Below are 20,729 nucleotides of genomic sequence, written 5' to 3' on the forward strand. Positions count from 1 at the left end.
TGTGTCCGCTGCTGCAGCGGCTGCTGGGGCCTCTGGGGTGCTCACTGAGACCACAGTGCTCCTCTGAGCCCATGGGCTGTTCTCCTTGTTCCTCCCTCTGGCTTGATGACGATGATATTCCATCAGCTGGTGTAAGGGAAAGTATACCAGTTTGCCCAGTTTGCTTCCTTTGACTCTGTTTTATTTAATATTCTGACCAAAAAGCAATGCAAGGTAAAACCAGGCGACAAAACCCAAGGCGTTTGTCCCAGCAGTTCTTTTAATGAGTGGATTCCTTCTTTGGAAGCTTATTCATGGAGCTGGGAAACACTCTTTAATTCTGCCCATGTTCTAGAGGAAAGTGCCCGATTGTGTTGTAGCCGTAACAAGTTTAATTTTCCATGTGAACTGCAAGTATCTCAGGGCAAGGAGAGTGACGTGTACAGCCCTGAGGGTGCCACTGGTGCACCCACCGGCGTGCTGGCCTGCTCGGAGGGGCATGCGAGGGTGCTCACACCTGGCCTGTGGACTCCTGCCTCCGGATTATCCCTGGGAATGGGCTGGGAGTGACACAGGGGATCTGCACGGTGCATGCGGGAGCTGTGGCCCTCGGCGGTGTCCCGGGACACAGCCGAGCCCGGGAGCGGCCGCCCCGCGCCGTGTCGGAGGAGCCCGAGCGCCTGCCGCCCGTCCCTGGCCACTGGCCAGGTGGACGTTTCCACCAAGACCAACCCGCTGCAGCAGCCAGGGCGCCGGCGCATCCATCCCTGCATCCCAGCCCGCAGGGCTGCTCCGTGGATTCCGCATCTGCTGGGATTTCACAGTAAGGAGAAGGTGCCATCCAAGCCCAGCCCTGCTCCGAGGACTCCTGCCAGGGCCGGCGGCTTTTGCTTCGGGGCTGGCTCCAGCGATCCTTGCAGGGCTGGCACTGTCTCCAAGGGCAGGGCACAGCACGAAGGCAAATCCGGGACGCCCGGCTGGGACGCGGCGGCGGAGCCGGGGGCTGCCCGGTAGCCGCCTCCCGCGCTGCCGAGCCCGGGAATGCGGGCAGCCTCCATCAGCCAAATAGTTTATGCATGAATCGGAACTGCGGAGCTGCCTGCGTGGGGGAACGAGCAGGATCTTTGCTCTCTCAAACCGCTGAAGTTGAGGAAGGAGGAGGGGAATAGAGGAAGTGGCAGCAGAACAAGCCCGCGGAAGCGGAGAGAGATTTGAGAAGCTGCAGTTGTGTTTGCTCTGTTCTTGCACGGAGCCAAGTTCCTTAAGCATCTCCTGGTGGATATTGAGAGAGAACTGTGGAGACTGGAGCCTTCCCGTGGACACTTGCATGCTGTAGCTTTAAGACTTTTACAGAGGACTCGGGATTTTTCAGTTTTCTTGAGCCTGGTGGATTATTTCAGGGAGCTGCAGTTTTGGGGTCATGCACCCCCTTTTTCTGTTGTCTTCTTCCTTTCTCTTTCTCTCTTGCTCCTTTTCATTTCAAAGGGACAAAGCTACTTCAGTTTGGAGCACAAACATATGATCAGCACATGGAAATGTGGTAATTTGGATGCATTCATGATTGCAACAGATTGAAGAAATTAGACCAGACAAAGAGCTTTTTTTGGAAGAGGAGGAGGAGGAGGCAAGGCAAGGAGGGAGGGAGAGTGGGTGAAAGAAGGGGACGCCACCGAAAAAAGGGACGGCCGTGACACGTGGATGCTAAATATATCCTGTAGTAATGGAGAGGGACCGGATTTCAGGTAGGCTATTGATCTTTTAATATGTTATATTTTGCCTCTGCACTCTTGCCTCCCCAGTAGCTTCTGCACTTTAGGAGGAGAATCAGCCCCACTCTGGCTTGATTTCAGTGAATTCTGTTATTTATTTAATTTTTTCTTGCCGTGTTTCCTTTCTACTTTTCTCTCCCCTCCTCCTCTTCCCCCCCATCCTCCAGGGTCCTCTAGACAGAATGTGGTTCCAGCAGGAGCCCAGGGGGGAGCGCGGGAGAAAAAGGAGGGGAAAAAAAAAAAACGCTGCTTGGCTGGGTCTGGATTTCATTTGAGTCCCGTTCTTCCCCTCTCTGCTCCCATTTGCCGCACGGTGCGAGGGGGGTGAATGCTGAGCCTGTTAGCTCAGCACTGCAAGCCGGGAAGAGGCAGGAAAAGAGCCGAGCTCTTGGCATGGAGATGCATTGCTCTTCTGAAGGTTGGCTCCTCCGTTTGGGTGGCTGTGCTTTCCCTGCCTGCCAAAAAGCCTCTTCTCCCTCCCTTCGTGCTCCAAAATGCCTCATTCTGCAGGGCAGAGCGGGACGGGGCGGTCGGTTGTGCGAGGCCGCGGCGCGGGTGGGCGGCGTGGCCGGCGCTCCCCGTCGCCGGCCGAGCCCGCGCGTGTTGGGGTGGCACGGAAGGGGCCGAGGGCGACTGAAAAGAGCAGGGAATAACTGTTTAACTGCCTGTTCCCTGCAAATCCCCACCAGCGGTGCATGCCTGCGCGCTTCCGAGGGGCTCGCGGCTGTCGGCGAGGTGGGTGCTGGGCTTTGGTGGACAGCCCTGGCAGCGCTTGCAGGGGGGCTGTGGCCATTCACTTCCGAAACCAGGGAGGTGGAAGAGCCCTGTGGCCTTTCCCGTGGTCTTGGTGTGCTCGAAGAGGCCGGAAGGAGCCCGGTGAGAGGGGGGAGCCGCTCTGGGAGCAGCCGGGGTGCCTCAGGCCGGGCGCACACAGGATCCGGCGCTCCTGGGAGCTCCCGGCAGGACCGGCGCTGCACGGGAAACCACAAGGAAGGAGGAAGCATTCGAGCCAGGGTGGAGTGGAACCGCGGCCACAGAAAGCTGCTCCCGTTGCCGGCCTAAACTAGCCCGGCCCGGCCCCGTCCAGGGGACTTGGAGGCCTTGGTGGCCCCCAGGAGGAGACTGATCTGCAGGAGCATCCTTGGCTTCCCACCACCTCTGGGGAATGCAGGTGTTGACCCCTCATCCCCCCTTGCACTCGCTGTGCAGCACGAATTCCCATTCCCAGGGAAGCGTCTGAGGTGGCTTCTCCATGCGCTTGAGCCACAGCTGTGGTGAACAAAGAGCCCTCTGGGCTCGGGTTCCTTCTCAGCTGCTTGTGCCATGCAGAACCTCCCGTGGATGGGAAGACCCTGGTGAAGGGTGTTTGGGTAAGGATGCACGAGCTCTTCCAAGCCCTGGGGATCACTGGAAGCACTTGCAAGCTCCTGCACACGCCAAGTTCTTGGCACATGTGTGTGGCTCACTGGCCCCTGTTGGAACCTGCTTTTCCAGGGGTATCACAAAGCCATCCGAGTCGCAGGTTGCCAGAGGGGAGCCAGGGAATCAGGGCCAGCAGAGCCCCGCTGGTGAGTGCAGTGGGGCTGGTGTGTTCAGCAGCGTGCACCAACCACAGGCGAGGGCAAGTGGGCCCGTGGCACCCTGGCCTGGAGCTTTAGCCCTGCTGGGGAGGTGAAGGCAGCCCTGGGAAGCTCCACGAGGACGCTGCTGCTGGGGAGCAGGCCCGTGTCGGAGAGAGACGTCTTGGGTGCAGAAATAGGTGGGAGAAAGAGCTGGTGTTAGGTCTTATCTACATACCCTGGTTTGGAGGAGTTAAGGCAGGAAAAGGGGCCTAAAACGTCAATATTGGAAAGGTTAAGTAGAAAGGGAAGAACTCGGGGTATCATGAAGTTATGCTGTTGGCTTCCCAGGTCTGTGGTGTATCACTGATTCCCAGTGCAAGTCCCTCAGCAGATCCCGGTCCGCCTGGCTACCAGGCACGTGACGGATGTTTGCCGGCCAATGTTCCAGCTGCGTCCTGGGGCTGCGCTCCTCCTTGTAGCTGGCTGTGCTACCAGACGCTGTTGGGGCTGAGATGCACCTGGATAGGTGAGAGAAGGACCGGTCCAGTATGGTCCAGAAGGACCAGTATGGAAGATGCTTCTCTGGATGGCCTAAGGGAGCTGGCAGTGCTGCTGCTGGTGGCAGTGAGGCTGTTTGCTTGGGCCCGCTGTGGTGGTGCTGAGCTGGGGCCACGTTCCAGCAGCACTGGTGTGGCCCGCAGCATGTTTTTAATTAATGTTCTGGTGAGGATGGGAATAAATAGCTTTGATCTGAATGTACTACCAGACTGATGTGAGAACTCCTCCCGGAGGGGAGACAGTGGCTCTTCTCCCAAGGACTGTTTTGCCACAGCTGCTGGAGCTGAATGTGTCCCTCAGAGTCTCCTCCGGCCCAGAAGAGCCCTTGATCTCTTAATAAAAGCCAAGAAATAGTCACTATCAACCTGCAGGACAGAGGATCATTTACTGTGGTGATGGGATGCAACCATCACTGGAAGGGAAGTTCCTCGCCTGGGTAAATTAAGATCCAGAATATTTCAGAATATTTAAGGTTGGAAGGGACCTCTACAGATCATCTAGTCCAACCTTCCTGCTCAAGCAGGCACACCTAGAGCATGTAAGAGCATCCCTTTTAAGCCACCACTTTGAAAGTTCAGTACAAGAGTTAGCAAGTGATTAGTAGGGGAATGTAATACCTGTCTGCAATGAGACACGTGTTTCCCGTGGCCTAGGAGCTCCCTGCTGTAAGTGCTGGAGGTGCTCATAGACAGTCTGCTCATCTCTAGAATTCACTGTTTATTAACTAGTCTTGGGATTGTCTATTAATCTTTCAGTTATATTTGTCCATCCATAAGTACTTACATGTATACTTTTGTATGTGCATATCATACAAAGCTTAGCTTATTTATTTTAAGCTGTTGTATGGAGCCTGATATGTTTCTTTTTGAGGTTCTTGTCACAGCTACACACTTCTTTTTTCTTGTCCCTCCAAATCAATTTTTTTTTTCCTGCCTTGAAGCGTGTTACACTCATGGGATGCCAGGCTGCTCATCTTCTACCTTCTGTTTGAGACCACTGCACTCCTCCAGGACAGCACCTAGAGGCGCTTCTCTGTGCCTCTGTGCTTGGCTTTTTGGTCATCCTCTGCACTCCTTTCTACTGCTGCTGTGTCCTCTTGCGTGGATTGGATTCCTCCCACGTGGTGCAGTTACCTGCAGTTTGCTGCAGTGTGCAATGGCCTGTCCTCAAGGCCATGGGCCTGTATCCTCAGCACTGTAAATGTACCCTTAGTTCTTTCATCATGGTTCTTGTTTGAGTGTTTCTGGTAGAAACAGAGCTGTGACTGTGAGTTTTGGTTCATTTAATAACTGACAACGTAGATTTTTGGTTGCGTCATTAGACTGGGTTTCAAGAGACTGCAGTGTTTCTAGCATGCTCTGTACCATTCCCAGTGACCTCTGGGCTGGATGTTCTTGCCTGGCCAATGGATGCTCCTTGGTAGTCTATTGCATGCCAAGGGATGAAGTATTATCCATTTCCTAATGTCTGCCCTTAAATCTGCTGGAATTTCTTCCCATATTCACTAAATACAATCCTGTATTCACTAAATACAATCCCAGTGTGGCACAGAGCTCATCTCTTACCTGACAACATAGGCCGAGCTTCTCAACGCTGCTCCGTTGAGCTTGGCTAACCCCAGCGCGGAGCTCCTTTCCTGCCTACCCTCCTGCTCTGTACTTTGCTCCGTCACTTGGAGCTTCCCATCAGAGTGGTTCCCATGGTGCTGGGGATGAGGGAGGACGTTTCTCATGCAAGTCAGAGAGCTTCCAAGGTCCAGCATGCCATAATGCTGAGTAGGAATTTGTACGTAGCTAGGGAAGTATGTCTGGGTCAACACATGTCTTCTGTTGTCTTAATGAGCTCAGAAGCACAGTATCCGTGTCCTCTTGGCTTTAAGTTTCTTCCTCTGTTTCAGATTTTCTGTACGTTCTTGGGAAAAGACATTTTTGCTGCTGTTACATGTGGATTTGGTGTGAGAACCTAGCGTTTGGGTCTCTGGGCTGAGGCTGTTTGCAGGTGATGTGAGAAGGACATTTGGCTGTATTTGGGAGGAGAGAAGTGAATTTTGGAACTTGGAGGTGCTTGGCACTGCATCGTGGGGAGCTGTGGATTTCTGCTCTGAGCTTCGGAAGGTGCACTGAGGAATATCTGTGTCTGATGGGTACTCACAGAGGACAGCTGAGGATGACACTGTCCTATCCTTCCCGTTTGTGCTTAATCAATGTCCCTTGAATGCTTTAAACAGAGTTTCTGAGGCGACAGGCTGTGTGCACTGCCTTGTCATCAAAGACTTCTGCTCACAAGTGCATCTTCCTTTCCAAACACAAAAACAGAAAATATTTTTTCATGCACTTTGAGCTTGCATGAGGTATAGCATTCCCTGTCTTTCTCTTCTCTAGCTGCTCCTTCAGGCTGTTGCAATTGTATTTTTGCTTTTAGTGGCAACTGGGTACCTCAACATGACACAAGATCATCCCTTGCTGCTGGATGAAGCATGCTACTGGAGTGATGAGTGAAGAAAAACGGTCCTTTGATGTGACATTCATTAGGCCTATCACATTTTTAGATCCTCCAAGTGTCATTAGAGACTGCTAAGCAGCTCTCTCTTGTGGCTTGGGGGAGAAGGGGAATGGTTTTACAGGTGATTAAAATGCATTGGTTTTACAGGTTCATAATCATGTAAGAGACAAGGAATTGGTTGTTTTGGGCTTGGTGTAGTTAATATCCCTGTGAAGTTGATGTTACCTGGGTAACTCTGTGCTAATTATCAAATATCTTATAAACCACAGGAGTTGGTCTTAGAGCAAATTACAGATTCTAGGGAAACTAATCCTGGGAATTGTAACCATGATTATTTGGATTCATGGGTTACCCTGCCATTAGCTCTGAAAAATCTCCAGGTTGCAGTTTTGACTATGAATTGACAGGAAATTTGTGGCTTGAAAAAAAAAATTAAAAGCAAAAGTTTGTTAGCGTCTCACTTGTGGCTCTCTGATCTAGAAAACTGAACCATGGTGCTGGGTGCAGATCCTCTGGATCCCTTACAGCCAGACTCCTGAGCTGCTGCTTCCTGCTTTCTACGTTGCTATTTTTCAGTGGAAAATCAAGACCGGATGTGAGGCTCTCGAATTGCCCTGTTTTTCCTCCCTAGAAGGGAGGCAGGGGATGGTGCAAGACAGCTGTGTGTGCTTGTAGGGAAGCTTCTGCAGGAAGCTTTTGCTAAAATCCCGTAAGGTTTGGAAAAAATGGGTTTAAGGCACAGAAGTTTGGGCACCTTCTGTGGTTGCTGATTAAGGTATATATCCATGAACAGCTCTCCTCTTGAGTGATTGCTTGTTTAATTCGCCCCAAGCTGAGCTCTCCTTCCGTGGCTCCAGAACCTCTGGGAATATCCATACATGCCCTGGAGCTCCTTACAGCATCTCCCTTCCTAGCAGCTCGTCCTCTGCCATCTGGTGCTGGTTGCCAGCATGTAATGGTCTCTCCTTTGCTTTCCGATGAGTGCAGGACATGTATTTTTATTAGTTTCAGATGTTTCTTCTTTCCAGGGCTGCGTGTTTCAAGTTCTCAGCCGTGGTTCTGAACAGTGGCTTTGGTGAAGTACGCAAAACCTTCGCTACTGGTGGGGAGAGGTCGACAGATGGGAAGTGTCGGGACCTATGGACATGTGCTCAGTAGGTGCTGGGCTTTGTCAGAGCCTGAGCCTTTGTGGTAGGGGGAGCATCTGGCCTGCCTGGTCCGTGTGGGATGGAGTGACTCACTGTGGCTGAGCCGCCCAGATAAAGCTGTGTGGGGCCTGGTCTTCAGGACGCTGGAGTGAAGGAGGCCTCCTAAGAGCCTTTGTTCTGGGCAATCTGTCAGAGTGTTTTAGGGGAATGAAAGGATAGAGAAAATTCTAAACGACTGATTAAGATGCTTTGAAGGACACCAACGAAGCCAAAAGGCAGCACTTGGGATTGTGAGTCTACCCAGTCTATAAACAAAGGGCATGGAGATCCTCCAGTCTATGGAGTGCTGGAAATATGGAGCATCATCCTGCTGGTTGTAGTCCAACCCACTGCCTGACCTGGAGGGTATGCCCGTTTTGGAGGCTCATTTTGGAGGCTCATTTCACAAAGTGCTGTTTTTCCCTGTCCAGGAGTGTTTTTTTGTGAACCTCTCTAGTTCTCTTGCTATAAAAGAGAAGAGGCTATTATAATCGCTTCAGTTTGCAGAGTTTCCGCAAACCTCTGTCTTATACCTAGTGCTTCAGGAACTGCTTTTTTTTTTTTGAGTACATATGTAGAGAGGATTCTTGCATAAGGAAGTATTAGGCATGGGTGACTGAAAACAGTACCTCATTGGCTTCATTAACTACTTGAATGCCTCTAAAAAGTAGGTAACTTCTGAGTCAGATGTCTGAAGTACCTGGATGGACTTAACAAGTTCAGAGAGAGGATCTTTCAAGTATTTCAAGTGAGGTTATGGGCAACGTTAGCCCAATAAACTCGATTGCTCCAGAGGGCTAAGGGAGGACATATTCATCCCTTGATGCATCACTACTTTGACTCATTCCCAGTGACTCATTCCCCATTCCCAGGGGGTGTGATAGGTCTGGGAGGAGGGTGACGAAGAGCTAGGAGCAGCACAAGGCTGGGGGTGTACACACTGGGGATGACCTCATCCTTCCCGGAGCACCAACTGGCCTCATCCTTCCCGGAGCACCAACCGGCCTCATCCCTACAACACAAGTCTCTCCCAGGGAATGCCAGTGACACGAAGGTCTCAGGAAGAGATGGCAAGAGATGCACAACAGGCTTCTTGTATGTAAAGGGCTGCTGTAAAGTGGGACAAGCTGGGCAGAGCCATGGGCAAGGAGGTGTTGGAGTGCTGCCTCCTCTCTGCCAAAATCCCAAGTCTGCAAGGGATTTTGAAGCCACTTTACTGAGCGGGGCTGGTGCCGTTAGATGGCAGTGTTAACTTCCCAACAGAGTCCTCTGGAAAGCAGAGCTTTGGAAAGATGCTTTAAGAGGTAGTGTTTGCTCATGGCTTGTGGAAGGAGAGGTGGCTCTTGCAGCCCTTATCGCCCAGGAGGGCCCCGACGTGCCGTACGTGTGTGTACGTGCCTGGGTGCACCTCGCCGGGCGCCTGGGAGTGTGCACCCAAGGGGGAGAGCGGAGAAGGCCGGTGACACATAGGACAAGCGGCTGGGGAAGTGTGCCCCAGGCTCTCAAGCACAGCCTGCCTCTATGAAGATGCCATCAAATCTCTGCAGCTAGCAGCATCACACCCTGCAGCTTCTCTCTTGTGCTTCTGAGTCCCTCAGGAAAAGACCATTTCAGGTGCAAATTGGAATTTCACATCTTAGGTTTATTTAAAAAAAAAAAAAAAAAAAAAAAGAGATAACTGGTGAGGATTACAGTGGAGTAAATTCCTATATGGGGTACATTTTATTCAGTAAAAGCAGTTATTTTTTCCCACATTGCTTAAAGCATCTGGGTCCCCCTCTCCTGAACAGATCAGAGTAATTTTGGCACAGCTTTTATTTATCCCTGAGCCAGAATTTAAACTCCACCAGGAGGGAATAATATTGTGGCAATTAGAAAAAGTTGGACTTCTGGAGTCTCTTTCCGGCTCTTCCCCTAAATTGCTCTGTAACCTTGTGTGAATCATTTAACACATGTGCTCTAACTTCCTATATGGAAAATAAGGTAGATACTTTCGCTTGCCATAGATGAACACTTCAGGATCCTCTGCTAGACAGCCACAAGGGAGCTGTCATTATAAAGCTAGGAGTTTGGCCCTGTTGTGATGCCTACACCCCATGTGGAGCAGACAGAAGACTCTCCGTGGGGTGAAGGCAACGGCTGGAACTAATCTGAGAAGTGGAGAAGCAGCTGAACATTTGACTGCGGACATGATTAGCTCTGACTAGATCCATCTCTCACTATGCTGGGGAGCAAGACTATGAGATTTATTCCTGGGGTGCTGGGCCTGTCCCTCTCCCACCACAGGTGTGGGGTTATGTCTCTCCGCTGCTGACGTTCCTCTCATCAGTAAGAACCATCCAGCTCTTCTCCAATTGCTGGGGAGATGGGAGGAGGCATAAAACCACTCAGCCTTCCCTGCTGCTTCAGGCTATGGTGTCCCATGGACCTGGGGAGCTGGCTTCTTTCTTCTAGCAGTTTTTGATGGTTCCCCTGACCCCTCTCCCTCAGATGATGATCCTCTTTTCCTGGTGTGGCCATTTCTCTGCCATTTCCCTTGTGACTTCTTACTTGGAGTGCCCGCTCTGATGCTTAACATTTAGCAGATTTGTTCTTCCTTGCTTTCCTTTTGCCTGTAGCTCCTTTTGGCTCCAAGGGACTTTGAGCGAGGAGAGCTTGAGATATCACTGCAGAAATGCTCCGAGGGCTGTGTTTAAGCATTCAGTGATTTATCTGGGTAGAGGAGGAAAAGCAGGCAACCTTGAGAGCAGATGAACTGCTGAGCCAGGAAGCAGAAGGTCTTCAGCACCTAAAATATTTACCATTTCTTTCCTCTCTTGCATTCCAAGCAGTTCAAGTGGAGAACTGGTCAAACCCAACTTAAGCTGCCTAAAAAGGGCTTGTTGACATCAATATTGACAGCTGCTCTCTAGGGAAGGGGGGCCCTTTTGAAAACTGCCATGGTTGGTGAGAAATTGGTTGTTTGGGGATTTTTCTTTTTTTCCAGAAAACGTGAAAAATTCCCAGTGGGTGGAGAAGGAAAGTGAACTATGGAAATTAATTATGCCTCATGCTTCAAGTGAAACACACCCTGGGGAAGGCAATATCCTCCATAAGAGGAACAGCAGTGTTGGCCACAAACCAGGGAACCCTTCCCCCTCCACTCCCCTCTCTCTTCCCTGCATAGCAAGAACTAAGCACCACAGGCAGCGTTCTCCATGCCCAACGTCTTGTGGTGCCTGTTCTTGGGTGTCTTCACCCTGTGGGATGCCCGCTGGAATAGCCGGCTCAGTTCAGGTTGAGTCCAGGGACACTCTCTTCTTCACTCATCCATTTTTGCAGCAAACTGGTGCTACCAGAAGTGCTGGGCCTCACACTTAGGCTGTTTACTGGTTGGGCTACAAGGATGTTGGGAACATTGCTAGATCCTGAGGAGTGTCCTCAGCTCTTTGATTCTGGTATCCGGTGCTTAATTCGGATGCCTGCTTCCAGTCTTCCCAAACAATACAATAACGATGTACAGTTCTGAAATTCATAATGGCCAAAATTCCCTGAGAATGCTAAATCCCCTGTAGGTATCTGTACTTGGAGATACTAACCTCATCTTGCAGGAGCTGGGGTTAAATAGGTTCAGGCAAACTGCAGTAACCTGCATAGGGCGAAACATTGAATCATAAAAGTGCCCAGAAACTTCCTAAATGAGGAAGAAATTAGTAGGTTGGAAAAGTTGAAAAATGCCGGAATTATGGGAATGGCAGTGGAGGGCAGTCTTCCAACCCTATGCTTTGACTGTTATTTGCATTCTGCAAAAAGGAGATCAGTCTCATGATTGATTTTTAGCTTGGCTCAGACACACATGGGCACCAGGGCTGCTCAGAAGCGAGGTGTCTATAATCTTTAAGCTCTCCATCTGGTTTCCAGATTGGCTGAGATCCACCACTGATGTCCTCTGCTCGCTTGTGTTGCAGCTCGTTGATCTGCACCCCATGCAGCGTGTCCACGGCCGTGGCTGTGGTGCTGCTGCTGCACGTGCTCCTACGTTGCACGTGATGTTCCCAGGAAGAGCAGATGTCCACCAAGTGCTCTACAAGCCAGGCAAGATCCACACTGAAGGGTGCTGTAGCTGCATTTAGGAGAAAGGGAAGTTCTCCAGGTCATCGTCATGGAGAGCTCTTGGGTTGGGACATTCATGAGTGGCTCCCCCAGCCCTCTTGCTATCTCAGACAGCAGAGAAGCAGCTCAGAAACTGGGCCCTTCACGTGCAGCTGGAGAGGAAACTTCATCTTGTCCTGCATAAAGGCAAGAAGCTGATGGTCAACAACACGAGGGCCACGGAGGAGCAGAGGGTGTGTAAATGCATGCAATACGGAGAGAGTGGAGCAGTAGCAGTTTACAGGGAGAGGGTTGCTGCAGGAATGGGAGTGCTGGTAAGCTGATTTGACCCGTAGCGAGATAAGATTGGGTGTTTGGGGATAAAAGGTCATGAAAGGCAGAAGGAAGAGTAGTGGGAACCACTTGCAGTGGTGAGTGGGGACTCGGTCTGATGCTTTCTTAGCTTGGCATCATTTTGTCCCTCCTCTCGCTTCCTACAGAGTTTCCTCTCTCTAGACCAGGAGAGACCTGGATCTTGGCTCCATTGCTGTGAAAGCTCAGGCTGCAGCACTCAACTGATCTCCCCAAGCAGTAGCATTCCTGGAGCTTCTGCCAGGGCTTGGCTTAGAAAGGGAAGGCCTGGGTCTGCTTGGGCTTAGAAAGGTCTTGGGCTTAGAAAGAGAAGGTTTTTTTGGTTTAGTTTGGTGGGGGGCATGTTGTTGTGTTTCTTCTGGTTAATAAGCTTCCTTGCATCGTGCTCTATGTTCTGTACATGGCCACTAGTCCCATTGCTAGTCTGAGCTGCTCAGCCCTGGCATCAGTGAGTCATAAACATTGCACAGCCTAAATAATGGGAAATCCGGTTCTGTGTCTGAAGTAGCGTTCAAAGGCACCTTGGTGATAGGCTTTATGATCAGGACCTTTGGCTGACAGATTTTCCCATGAAATAAAAAGTGCTAGCTGTTGACATACAAATGTATTCTAAGTGTACACTTTTACCATCAAATTTCCCTGCTTCTGGCTTAAAATCTTTAGTACATGGAAGTGTAAAACCAAGGAGAGCTTTAGGGGGCAGAAGTTTCTGAACTTTAACAGAAGTTCACTTTGTGTTTTTTTGTTGAAATCCAGGTTTCTGCTTTTCTGGTGTGAAGAGATTCCTCAGGCAATTCAGGAGGTGATGCAGGATCCCACGTGGAGCGGAGAAGCAGCGTGGTTTAAGAGCAGCAGTTAGCAGGACTAATCTCTAATTTGCCTCTGGCCATCTGGGAGAAGCTGCTTAAGTTAATTGAACTCTCTCAGTTTCTTCCCCGTTTAAACAGCAAATAGGAATGTGCTCAAAGCATGTAAGTTAGTAAGTTGTCGCCTATGGGATGTTTAGAGCATGGTGATACACGTGAGAATGACTAAGACGTGGAGGCAACATCAACATCTAAAACTCACGTGCATCTACTGGGATTGGTTGCATTTGGTAGGGCCTGGAGAGAAGTCCTAGCAACGAATGCTCTTGGTTGGTCCTAGAAAGTTGTGTGTCTGTGTGGTTGTGTTGTAGGGATGTCACTGGTACGCAGTGCAAGCACTCTTTTCTTTCAGTTAACACTATTAAAGCCCAGCACTCAAGCAGATGACACTTGGGAGTGTACGAACAAGCTTATAATTAATCAAAATCAATACTTACTTTGGGCAGTGATAAGCACTGGTCCATATTTGAATTGTTCACAGCCAAGTGTGTGACTTGGAAGTGCCTGAAGGGTGCGTTGATGTTCATCCTGGTCCTTGTCCTGTGCATGGGTGCAGGGATTGGAGCTGAGGAAATGGCTCAGCCAGGGGAGGGTTAAACACGAGGGCTGTCAGCTCCTGGAGCTGTGATCATTTCTGTGCTCAAGCCCACGACTAAAGGCAGAACAGGATGGGCTGAGCTTTCAGGTCATGCCGAGGGAGTCTGGAATGGTTCCAGGGAAATCACAAAGCAAAGTTAACTCTAGCCTGGTTCTGCTGTTAACGAGAGCAAAATGTGTTTGGCCCCTGTGCTGTGCAGATGTTCTTGGAGAAATGGGCTCTATTTGTCCTGAGCTCCTGGTAGCTTTCACTTAGTTTTCTCTGATTGCTTTAGGTGTCAGGCAGCAGGGAAATTGCCTCTTAAATTAAGTATTTTTTCTGTGTTTAGTGAGTTAATGTTAAGGATGTCCAATGTCTGCAAAGCTGCTTCTGAGGCAAATGGTTGTTCACATGTGGCTATGAGATTTCTAGGTGGATGTGTCAGCTCCACCAAAATATATATCCTTCATCACCCTCTCATTTGTGCTTCATGTGCTTAATGATGCCAGGCTGCTTTCCAGTCCTTTGGCCGGGTCCTGACCTCAGGTAAACAGCTATAGTGTGATTTCACAGCTGCGCTCATCCCCAGTGCCACTGGCTTGGAAAACAAATCCCTTTATTAAAAAATGATAACAATAAATATAAAAAACCCATCTCCTGTTTTTCTTTCTCCAGCGTAGAGCTGCAGAAATTGCTGGGCAGGAAGCTGCTCTCTCTCAGGAAGCCTGGGAAGTGGTGTTTTGGAATTAATATAGTGCTCCTCAGCTGCAGCTTTTCTTGTGAACAGGAACGTGTCATATCGTGAGGACTTTGCTATTAAATGGGAAGTTGCTGTTATTAAGAGGTAAGAGCAGGCGTGGATTATCAGAGCTCCACTGACTCGGCCAGCGTATTCCGTATTCCTGTGCTGCAGTGCTTAGTGTTTTCCTTGTGTCGCATAAACATCCCTGTTTTATAGGAGGGGCGAGGATCTGCAAATTGCTGCCTGTCCCTTGACAGAGCTGCATGAGAAACTTGGGAGCGCTGGGGAGGAACAGGAGAGACCCCAGGCAGAGCCAGGGCCAAGGCCTTGAACCAGGGAGCTTGGTGGTCGTGCCGGCATGGAGGTTTGGCTGCCAGCACCGAGGTCCATGAGCAAACTGGTTTGAGGTGAGCCCAGCACCAGCCTATGCTAAAGGAGCTGCTGGGAGCTGAAAATGGGTCACTTAGGGTACCCAAATGTCCTTCAGTGCTTACTTGAAGGTACCGTTCTAGAAAGCTGGACTCATAATAACAAGAGTCACCGAGACCGTTTGTGATGTTGACACTACAGATATTCCGGGCGTTTACACCTAGGGGCAGGGGAAATCCCAACTGTCCACATCTTCCTGAATTCCTATTGCAGAGGTGACCATCAGCTCAGATATTGCAGGAGCTGGACCTGCACATCTGCAGCAGCAAAGCCAGCCTGATCTGCTGCTTTTCCTCTACGTGTGGGAGTCACGTTGGTGTCCGCACTGGCAGGCAGAGGAGGATGCCACACCTCTGGGAGCTCCTGGGGATGGGTGGAGAGGGGAAGCAGAGGAGCAAGGCACGGGCTTTCAGGCGCCTGGGAGCTGTTTCATGGATTTGCCTCTGAACCCAGGGCATTAGGAGCCTTGGAACGGGTTTCTAGGGCCCCTGTGGGAGGAGGGTGACAATAAATCCGGGTCATAAATAACTGTGTCTTGCCATTCCTAGGGATTTTTTGACGCACTGTGCTTTTCTGACAGCAAATGAAGCAAGAAGCTGTAATCCGTGGGGCTTTCCTTGGCGCTTGAGCTGAGAAGGCGCTCGCTCCAAGTGGGTTTGGCTGCGAGGAACTCCCAGCTCTGGGGATGAAGGTCAGAGGGGAGAGGAAGCACAAGCACAGATAGCGCTTTGTGTGGCGCTTTCCTCGCCAGACTTGGAGATCTTGTTCTACTCCAAATTTGTCTCTTGCCCTCTGCTCAGAACAGCTCGATGGCTGGTGCTGTAGCTGTTCCCAGAGGAACATCAAGTGTCACATCTCCATCAGAAAAAGCCCTCAAAGAAAATGCAGACCACATATGTCCTGTAAACTCCTAACACGTCTAACTGCCGGGGTTGAAAATCCATCCTGCAATGTCCAGGGTGAGCAGAGGAAGGCCCTTTGACAGAAGGTAGACAGACATTCAGTCTCTGAGTGTGGCTAAACGATAGAGTTAATATTGTGTGAAAGATCGGGATTGGTAATGAGAGAGATTCAAAAAAGCCTCAGATTCCCACTTTTCGGATGAAAAACTTTGCAGGGTATCCCAGAGAGTGTGGGACATCTTGAACGGTGTGCCTTGGGATGCATGTCCCTGGAAGATGCCCGGTTCATCCCATGGGAACCATCTTTCTGCTGCATAATGTGACGAAGGGGCTGGTGTGTCTCTCCCACTCATGTTCAGAGCTTCCCACACCTGGCTATACCTGTCTGAGCAGAGGCTGTGCCCGGTTTTAATTTTATTGTAAATTGGGGTTTTGGATCCTGCTTATAGGCGCTGTCATTGCCGCTTGAGTTTTGCTGGTTCTTCTCTGTATTGGCTAGAAGACTGTTAGATGTAGAAGGAAAGCAAAAGCACTGCAATCCATGTAGGATGATGAGGAGAATTATTTGTAAGTGAAACTTTGCCTCTGAGTAACACCTTTATTAGGCGATATATTAATGGGGGCTGCCACTGGTTCTCGGGATGGGGACAGGTTGTCTTGTCTGTCTTATGGTCAGTAGCTACTCAGCACGTCTGCCATGCGAGAGCTGGGTTGGACTCTTTGCGTCGTTGTAGAGGCAATCCAGCATGGACTGTTGCCTTCTTCTGGAAGCAATCCAGCCTGCCAGTTCCTGAAAGCTCATGCTGTGGTTTAATGGCTAATACTGCGTCCTTGTTGAACTCCCACGCTTCTGTGCCCTGCAAGGGGGTAGGAAAGACTTTGCAGAGCCTGTACTGTGCAGAGGTCTCAACTCATCTTTGTGGAAGGCAGCATGAATATTCATTATGCTTTGGAGTGTTTGCTACATAGTTTTAATAAGATGTTTATTATTGCGTAGGAATGACCATGAAAATCATGACAGGTTGTAGCTGGTCAGCATGTCTAAAGGATGTAGGATGGCAGTAATACTGTGGGGGGACGGTTGTTATTGCGAACTCAGTGAGATTTCCTTTTGCTGGTGCGCTTACAAGAACTTGACTTTTGCTGGTATCATCATGCCCTGTGCCAGGAGGAGCCCGTGGTGTCTGTGGTGGCTTCCTGTGCCGTTGTCACACTGGCTCTGGTCAGCAGAGGCTTGACGGAGCTCAGAGACCAGCAGAAAAGTTGCACAAACTCGCGTTTTCTCAAGAAATTAGTCAAGCTGCTGAGCGATGCAAATCAGTTTGACAGTGAAGTCGAGACCAATCGTTTAGAGATCAGCAGGCAGGCTTTATTGTGTCTGCAGCAACGTGACTAAAAAGGAGTCCAAGCATCCCCAAACTAATGTTTTCAGCAGATTGAGGAGTTGGATGCTGTGGCTTGTGCTTTCTAATCTCAACAGCCACCTGACACTGCTCTGTAGGAATCTGCCTTTCACTTTTCCAGGTCTTTTTCAGGTTTGGAAGGTAGTGCACGCTGCGTGGCAGATATGTGGTTGAGATGCTAGGTGGGAAGTCAAACTGAAAGGGATTGAGGAATGGGCATCTGCTAGGAACTCTTGTCCGAGTAAAGCAAATAGGTTTTCTGTGCAGCACTCGTGTGGCTAGCATAGGAAGAGTAGTGTGCTGTTTAATGCTTGTAAAATTGAAAATTCTCGGCGTTTGGAATTTTTACACATTCAGGTACCACATACCATTGTCAAATGAGGCCCCAGCTTGCCTAAATGGCACAGAAGGTTGTACCAGTTAGTCTGCAGCAATACCTGCTTCACTGCTTGTGCTGTTCACCTTGCTAAGGGTGTGCAGGGTGTCAGTCTCTCTGCTGGTAGCTTGTTGGCAGTGCTCAACAGGTGTCACACCAGGAGAAGAGCAATGAAGGAGATGTGGCCGTTCCTCAGCATTGAGCAGGGATCTTGAAAGCTGTGTGAGTGTCAGGCTTTGACACCTGGCCACGAGCTCAGTGGAAAATCGGGCAGGTTTTGGTGGCCCTCTGGGAGACAGCAGGGCACGGATGGCAACATCTTCACGGTAGCCTGTAGAAACGCATCTGCAGGAACTGGCTCAATGTCCAGCAGTTTCTTCTATGAGCCTGAACGAAGCTATGAAATACTAAAGCTTTTAGCCACATCTGTTGCGAGGGGGCTGTAACACCGCCGACCTTGGTCGATATATTATTAAACTCCCACGAAGGTGCCTAAGTGAAGACAGGATGGCGGTTTCTGCAAAGAGCACAACAACCCCGAACACAACGGGGTTTGCCTGCACGCCGCACCGTTTTTCCTGCACTCCTACTTCACCTGGGCCTGTGGATGTGTTGAAGATATATGAGGTGAGCACGTTTTGGTATGAACGTGCCTGGCAGCAGACGCTGATCATGGCTGAAACATGTGCGTTGTGAAAGAGGCTTTCTTGAAGCAGACAGAGAGGCCTGCTGTTGCCGTGCAGCCGTGTTCATCTCCAGCGCTGATGCTAACATCATTATCACCGTGTTTATATGAAGCCTGGCTGCAAAATGGCTCATCGTCCTCCAGTTTTTTCGAGAGAGGCTGCAGCTTTACTAAATACTTCTTTTATTGTGCTGCCAGGGGCTCTCCCCAAGGCCAGTAAAGGAGGTGGCCTGTTTGGCCAGGGTGATGTCTGGACCGGAGGTTCAACTCCCATGTGTCTTAAATCTGTCTGCAGACTGGCAGGAAACCAAGTGGGCACCTTTTTTCTCCAAATAGTTGTCTGCTTATGTGTATATCAGCCTTTAACTGCCTCCATGATGCCTGACTTACCATAGTAGAAGGAAAAAGTGCCTCTTCACCATCGGATTTGACTAGAAAACCTCACCTGTTCCATTCTAGTTGATGCAGCAAGCCAGCCCACCTCTCATTCTTCTGCATGTGGTCATTGTCCACCACTCCAAGGGAGAACTGAATGCTACCCTTGGCCTCCAGTATTTCTTTGTGCTGTGAGAAACAGCCCTTCAGCTGGTCTCCAAAGTTATATGCAAGCATTTGGAAAAAGACTGCTATTTGGAAACTAGAGAGATGAATCCATATCTGTGGATTCTGGGAATCGGGTGACAGTGGCAAAAGATATGTGGGAGATCTGCCGCTCAGGCACCTTTGGCCAGTGGCTGTCACTCCAGGCCTTAAATGGCTTGTGTCTGCCTATGGATTCAAGACCCATGGGAGGGTGTTCCAGATGGTTTCAAGGCTTGTGTTTCTGTAGAAAAGCAGTCGCTAGTGACCCGGGGAATGGACCTAGCATGTAGGGCAGTTTTATTTGACTTTCAGGAATGTTGACTGATTATTAAATGACCCCATCTTGGGGGTACTGTGATGGGTGGGACGTTTCTGAAGGCTGTGAGAGTGCAGAAGAAAGGAGTATGTAAAGACAGAGCTCTGGTCTGGTAGCTTGCATTAGTCTGCCCCGTGGTTATTGATCTGGGAATAACCATGTCCCTTCCGCTTGCAGGCATTGACCATCCCAGCTGACGTGAGAACGGTTGATGTTCAATGCCAACAGCTTCCTTTCAGCCTCCTGTATAGATGAAGTCGCTACAGTTTTTGTTTCTAGCTTATGGTTAAACATCCACCGGAATGATGCCATGAGCTGTTGTGGGTATCCTAGGTGCTAGGGGTGTAAATTAAAATGAAGTATTAGCAGAAAATCATGGGGTGAGGTTGAATTTATAGGCTTCTAAGGTGGAGCACTGAGCAGAGACAGCCTGCCAGGCATGTCTGGAGATTGCAGGAATGATACAGCAGCCAAGCACTTTATGAACTTCTCATTGCTCCATGGTCTGATTCACTTTTGGGTGCAGTGATGGTGGCCATATATCATGGGAAGAGGAACCCGGCCTGTTCCCTTTCCCCTGCTGGGCTTGGCTGCAGGAGTGCTGGGTACGAGCAGAGCAGGGCTGTGCGCAGGCGGAGGCAGAACAAGGCCTGTTTCGTCACTCGAGGGAGCAGGTCCAGCTCTGCTCCCTTAGGAAACTTTGCAGTCTTCGTTTAAAAACAAGAGCAGCGGAGCTAATTACCCCGCGGCCTCCAGCGAGACGGGGGCTTTGTGCAATACCCATCGAAGGGTTTTGTCTCCCAGCTGATGCTGGATCTGTTTCCTGCCCGGAGCGCAGTGGTGGGGAGAGATCAGCTTAGGGCAGCGCTTTGCGAAGCCAAGCGCAGCTTTAACCCCCAGCCAGCCCCAGGCCAAGCCTCCCTCTTCATCCTGCCCGGGTGTGTGTGCAGATAAGGCAGCCAGGGTCAGACGGCTGAGGCACACGCAGCAAAGCCTCTGATTTGTACCTGCCTTGGGGACTCCCAAACTCATCTCCTGCATGTCGGCGTCCCGGCTGGGTCTCCCTGCTCCGTGTGGTGCTTGGCGCTGCGGCAGTGGGAATGTCCCCTCCTCCCGCCTGGCTCGGGGCCCATCCCGCTCCGGCGCTCGGCCCCCCTGCGCCGACGCAGGCCCCGCTCCATTTAGGGCGAGCGCTGCAAGGCCCTCGGCTCTGGCTGCCTGCGGCACAGCTCCAGCAGCCGCTGGATCCTCGTTGTTTGCAGAGCCCGAGATCCCGCGGGTGTCCTGCCCGCGCGTGCCAAGCGCTGCCAGTGCCAGGAGACGGGGCTTGGAGAGCAGGGCTCAGGCCAGCTGCGGAATGGGGGTTGACCAAAGTGGTACCTTGCCCTGAAGGAGTTTTGGGGTTGACCTCCTGGCGGGGGAGAGACTGACCGGGTGATTCTGCGTGAGTCCCTCATGTACAAACAGCTAAATCTCAACAGCAAAGAGCTCCCAGTGCCAGAGGCCCTGGAGGCAGCAGGGCGGTGCGTGGGTGGGCAGGGCTGCTGGGCGTGTGAGAGGGATGGAGGGACCTCCAAGGAATTTCCCCTGAAACCTTTCATAGTAGCCCCATTCTGCAGCGACTCAGTTTTTAAAATTTCTGTGCGTCTCACACCTCTTTGAGAGGCTGAATCGGGATTAGAAAGAGCTGAGATCTGAGCAATCGGAGTGGAGCAAAGGGCAGTGTCTTGCACGATGGGATTTCTGGCAAGAGAGCATCTTTGCTGCTGCACTGGTTTTGTAGCAGAGAGGTGAGTCGTCCTCGAGGACCTGGAGTCTTGCTGGTTTAGTTGTGCTTTCCTTGAAGATGGA

General features: G+C 50.6%; 1 protein-coding gene across 3 annotated transcripts in view; it reads left to right on the forward strand.

The window, feature by feature from the left end:
* Positions 1-20,729, forward strand: part of SEPT9 (septin 9) — a 140,143-nt gene that overhangs the window by 36,168 nt on the left and 83,246 nt on the right. Inside the window, exon 1 of one of the 3 annotated variants that reach the window (XM_026051424.1) lies at positions 1,671-1,721. The exons of the other annotated variants lie outside the window; for them this stretch is intronic. Within the exon in view, the coding sequence (XP_025907209.1) occupies positions 1,700-1,721 (22 nt within the window). The 5' untranslated portion in view covers positions 1,671-1,699. Of the gene's footprint in view, positions 1-1,670; positions 1,722-20,729 lie in introns of those variants that run through there. 3 annotated transcript variants of the gene reach the window in all.

The sequence above is a fragment of the Nothoprocta perdicaria genome, unplaced genomic scaffold, assembly GCF_003342845.1.
Source record: "Nothoprocta perdicaria isolate Ctin4 unplaced genomic scaffold, notPer1 scaffold_75, whole genome shotgun sequence".
Taxonomy (NCBI): domain Eukaryota; kingdom Metazoa; phylum Chordata; class Aves; order Tinamiformes; family Tinamidae; genus Nothoprocta; species Nothoprocta perdicaria.